This window comes from Contarinia nasturtii, unplaced genomic scaffold, assembly GCF_009176525.2.
Source record: "Contarinia nasturtii isolate CC-2019 unplaced genomic scaffold, AAFC_CNas_1.1 Cnas_scaffold_3608, whole genome shotgun sequence".
Taxonomy (NCBI): Eukaryota; Metazoa; Arthropoda; class Insecta; order Diptera; family Cecidomyiidae; genus Contarinia; species Contarinia nasturtii.
The window spans coordinates 1-5419 of record NW_022200907.1 but is presented as its reverse complement, the minus strand read 5'-3'; the positions used below and the strand labels follow the sequence as shown (position 1 = coordinate 5419).

The window sequence follows — 5419 nt, the reverse complement described above, 5'->3', positions numbered from 1 at the left end:
AAAAAAAAAATAAATAAAATAAAAGAGAAAAATCACACCTACATATTTTTTTAAAAAATCGATAATCGATTTGCAAGAGAACAGAGGTTCAATGTGTGGAACTGTATATCGTTTCTCTATCACTCACTTCTATATCAATGAAAAACAAATTATATCATCATTGGCATTACAATTTTCGTACGAAATGTTGAAATATTCAAATAAAAATAAAAATGCACAAACACACAATCAAATCAAATGAGAATATCAGTTGCAATAGCAAATAAAATAACAACAAACAATTTTAGACATAAAATAAATCCTTTTACATGTTTTTTTTCGGCTCACACTATTCAAGTATAAAACAAAAGAACAAATGTCTCTGCGCTATAATCAATACTGATATAATATCTCTGAACAAAAAATAAAATAAAATAAAACCATTCGTACGGAACTTTAATCCATTATTCCGTAAAAAAACTGTTAGCACATATCAATTATAAATATGAGAAAATATATATACTACATATATATCAAATCTGTTAAAGTTGCCTAAAAATGCTTTTGTTTAGTGAGAAAAAAAATGGACAAAAAATCATTGTGAATTATACCACTTAATGATATTGATAAATAAATAGTGTATTCTACTCTATTCGTTTTATTGCATTTAATTTACATTGGAAAGCGGACCTTTTGAAAAAACATAATAAATCGATGGGAATTTTTAACGAGCGCAAGGAATGTTATTATTATTACTCAAGTCATTTTCATTCTTCGCTAAACATAGCCTAATGCATTTTGGTTTTCAAACAATTCAAAGCACATGCTCTTGTGATTTATGGCTAAAGATTTGATGTGAACGCCGTACAGTTTATGTCAAGGTAAGAAAAAAAAATTTTGCATACACTTTTATTATACCTCATTTATCTCGACGGAGATGTTGATTACAAAGCCTGACTTGCCTTATTATTATACGCGCGGCTGAAAAAAAGAACACACAAACGAGGAATGATTTAATATATATTGCATCTATTTCAGATTGAAACTAGAACATCGAATTGTTGTAAACACAAATTGAAATTTTTGAAGAGTTAAAATACTATTAATCAAAACACTTTCTCTAGACTCTAATCACGATTTGGGTAGTGTCCCACTGGTTCCATCTTTCTCAAATTCAATGTGTCTTCAATTCGTTCACCGTAAATTGGAATAGCGACCTTATTAAAACGTATATTGGGTGGATATCGTATATTAATATTCATCCACACTGAATGTTCTAAAAACGAATAATTTTCATATTAAAATAATTGTTCAAATTCATCTATACCTAACAAATATGCATACCTGTCACAAAGTTCCAACCCCTATGTGTATTTGCTCTGAAGCCTTCTATTACGTTTCCAGCTGGGATTTCATTGATGAATTCGGTTTTGACTGAGTATGTATGATGATCCAATTGGTGCTCTATCCAGGCTTCAACCCATACGTTCGCATTCGTCCATAGAAGTTTTTCGGATGGAGTATGCTCATCCTCCCGAATATTTATATCCTCAGGTGGCACATGATAAATGTTCAAATCTTCTATCTGAAGATCATGCGAATGGGTGTAATAGTCGGACCGATGATGTAGCGGATCTAAAAAAAATGATGAAGAGAATAAATAAAATTTGAGAGAAATTTCGATCAAAAAGCAATGACTCACCAGTTGCGATGTTTCCACCTATCAAAAATATTAGAAGCAAGCCCAAACTCATCGTTGATCGAATGTAGAAGACCGCAGAAAATATGATAATTTTTGGCCGTGTCAGTTGATTATATAGTCCAGACTTGTACATCAAATTTGTAATCATCATTTTCATATTTGTGTTCGAAATTTACTTTTTGGTGCATCGTTCTTAGATTTATTTTTTTTTTATCAGCTAGATTCTTGTTTTTATTGGTTTAACTGCAGTTTTTTTTTATATACGTGATATTTAATAGTAAACTAAATCTCTGTTGAATCGATAATTATTTTTGTTTCTTCGAGATAATTTGAAAAGTATCAAGAAAATGTCTTCCAAAACGTGACAAAGACACGTTCAAATGCGAAAGTATCAAATTAAAATCATTTCAGAGATAATTTAAAGTAATAGTTTTTTGTCAATGTCAAAGCAAGTCCAATAATGGAGACCCCGAAAAGCTCACGTAATTTGAATGAAATGTAAACATTTTATTGCTTTCATTAATAAGCTAATACATTATTGAATTGCATAATTGTACATTTTATAGTTGGTTCGTTGGTGAATGGTCAATAAGTGCGGTACCATATTAAGAATAAGAATTGATTGCGATTGATCTGTATATTCAGTTTCTAAATCGCCACAGAATAAGAACTCAATAGTCAGTTTGATGCCGTTACGGCGATTTTCAACTGATTTCAAAATGTCATAATATTCAGCGTTACTGATGGGATAACGATCAAATGGAAAATGTGCATTTTCGGTCATAAATGTTAATTTCGATAATTGATTTGCATGCTGTAAAATTGATTTTATTATAAAGCATTCGTTTTTGCTGATAACATTAAAATCTTTAAGTCTATACAAATTAAAAGAAAGCGTTTTCATATTTGGCAATTTTTTCAACAGAAGAATCAAAACATCGCTAATTAATGAATGCACAAATCGAATACGAATTTCCGTTAAATTAGGAAATTTTGAAAGCGTTTCTATTAAATCATGTTCTAAGGAACCAGAAGGCCAATTGGCTATAAACAGTTTCAAATTCTCGATTTGAACATTCGGCGAACTCAATGTTTTCATGATGAGTGTCGGAAAATTTGAATACTCTAAAATTATTTCGAATTCATTTAGTTCATTAAGCTTACTCAAATTTGTCATAACCAATTTAAATGCAAGCCAAAGTTTCAATATTTTCAATTTGGAGTTCAGTTCAGTAAATCGTTGAATTGCTTTGGAATAAAGGTGTGCATCTTTCGATGGAAATCGCATGTTAACTTCAATCAATTTCGGGTGTATCGTATTTGGTAAGACAAAGTATCCATCATCTCTTATGTCAGAAAAGAAATGCAAGTCTAAGATCTTTAGTTCAGAACAAACGGAAATAATATCAAAAATGGATGCAGTTTTTAAATTGTGCACTCTTAGTATTTCTAATCGTTCAAATAATCCACGAATTTCATATAATGTTTGTTCATGTACCTCCAAACTTTCAAATTCCAATTCGTTGAGGCTCTTGCAATATTTATTTATCATTTCTAACAGAATACCTGTGTCTTTAATACCTCTTCGGGTGTATCGGCCTACCGATCTTTTCAAGAGTGACAGGGATGTAATTGATGAACCGAATTCATTGAGAAATCTTTTAACTTGAGATAATGTTGGCTGACGATTCCATTCCAAATCCAGAATATTTATCTTTCCAAATTTATATTTGCTTGAAAATGCTTTTTTTGCTATGCCATTGAAACGAATGCAAACTTTCGCCACAGAAATCAATGTTGAAAAATGTAACCGTTCAAAGAATGCAAATAAACAATCATCATTTAGCACATTCAAAATATGTTTTGGTGAATCTTGGTCTGGTGGTTGCAACAATGGATCATCTTCTGTATCATCAAGTTTTAATATCGTTGTAAAAACTTGTTTCGAGTCTTGTATGTAATCGTTGTACGATTTTACGCGATATTTCTTGTCTTCAATTTCCATATAGCCCTTACTCAGCAGATTTTCAGCAACTGAATTATATTCTTCTTCGAATTCAACGAATCCAACAATAGAATGATCCTCACTTTTGCGTATATCGATTCCAACGAATCGAAGTTTACCAAATTTCTCAAAAACTGCATGTTGATTATAATAAAACTGAAAGTTAAAAATATTTTTCATAATACAATCTCATTTTTTAGGTCTATTCGAAAGAAAATGTATAACTTACTTCGCATGGCATCGGAGATACACAAATTACATTTGATTTTGGCTTATATATTGTTCTATTCAAAAGTAGGCTCATTTTTCTTCTATTTGAAAATTATATATATTGTTTTTTTTTTTTCGGAAACACTTGGATATCTTTTTAGTTTTTACTTTTCAAAATAAAAATCACTGCTTGAGATGTTTTTCAGTCGACGTTCGACAACAAAGTGATCTTTTAACTCATTTTACAGATTCACACCATTTAGGTAAAGAATTGAACTATGAGAGCCATATATTTACCTGCTTTTCTAAACAAATATCCTCAAGGTTGTTTGTTTCTTATCCGCCCGCTTCACCATGGGGTCATTCACGAAATTCTAGTGCATCTAGTTTTTGATAAGACTTCACTAGAAAACTAGAAAATTCTAGTGCGTGAAGTTGGCTCTCAGTATTTTTTCATATAAATTATATGGCCTTCGGTGTGAATTTGGCTTCGTTTGTGACATCATTCTTCACACTAGATTTACTAGTTTTTCTAGTATTCACTAGCGTGATTCGCTTCATGCGCTTCACATATTCGATCCGTAGAAAAGTGAAGGGAAGATAGTCTTACGTGTGACATGCCTTTTCATTATGGCAAGTAAGCTCTTTTTTCTTCTTTGTTATTTTCTAGAATTTTGAGTAATGATTTTCACTATTTTTGTAAATTTTCAGCATTTGTAAATCTACTGCAATTAGGGAGAGGTTTGAATTGGTTATTTAGAAGGCAGCCAAGATATATTCACTGAGTTTACTTATTTTTTTTAAAGTAGTCATTCTAGGCATACATACTTAAAAATTACAATTCCATTAGTCTACAATTCCTGATCCATTCCTTCGATTCATTTTCCATTCTGTTTCATTACCTATTGATTAATTTCCATTTTTTCCATTCTTTTCTTCTGATCAACTCTAGCTAGTCATTCTAGTGAAATAATTATCACATTGTAAAATGTACAATTCTAGACAGATGAATGACATGAATTTGCAAAAGACGAATAAACTGATATGGTGTTTTTGTCCAAACCAGGTCAAAAACCTCTTTTCAGAGGTTTGCCTAAAAACCAATTGTCAATTATTGTCATAAATAGCACGGATTGGGCCCCTCTTTGCTACCTAAAAAACACAAAAAAGGATATATATTGTCGGTGTAGAAATTGTTGCTTGTCTTTTTGTTTGAAGTAAAATAAAATCAAGTGCGGTCCTAAGAAATAACGTATCAATATTTAGTTTCTCGTTATTTTTGTAATAAGCTTTTCTATGTTTGAAACAAGAGAGAGAAAAAGAGAGAGGGAGCGAGTGAATGAGCTAGTGTGTGGCACGAAATAATCGTAATTTTTTTGATTTTGTGAATTTGGCCTTGTAAAACTTCTCAAAGCTTTATTTTGATTGTTCTATTTTGTTGTTGCCAAATTGTGTCTGTGTTTGAATTAGATGCACAAAAAAAAAATAAATAAAATAAAAGAGAAAAATCACACCTACATATT

At 30.8% G+C, this 5419-nt stretch overlaps 2 protein-coding genes across 2 annotated transcripts; both read right to left on the bottom strand.

Annotated features, from left to right (window-relative positions):
- Positions 1-1022: 1022 nt before the first annotated feature.
- LOC116350113 lies at positions 1023-2006 on the bottom strand. Its single transcript, XM_031781850.1, has 3 exons — positions 1682-2006; positions 1324-1614; positions 1023-1255 (listed from the first exon to the last, which is right to left on the bottom strand). The coding sequence occupies exons 1-3, from the start codon at positions 1836-1838 to the stop codon at positions 1107-1109; spliced, it is 597 nt and encodes a 198-aa protein (XP_031637710.1). The 5' UTR covers positions 1839-2006; the 3' UTR covers positions 1023-1106.
- Positions 2007-2154: 148 nt separating this feature from the next.
- LOC116350112 lies at positions 2155-3990 on the bottom strand. Its single transcript, XM_031781849.1, has 2 exons — positions 3916-3990; positions 2155-3842 (listed from the first exon to the last, which is right to left on the bottom strand). The coding sequence occupies exons 1-2, from the start codon at positions 3988-3990 to the stop codon at positions 2217-2219; spliced, it is 1701 nt and encodes a 566-aa protein (XP_031637709.1). The 3' UTR covers positions 2155-2216.
- Positions 3991-5419: the final 1429 nt, after the last annotated feature.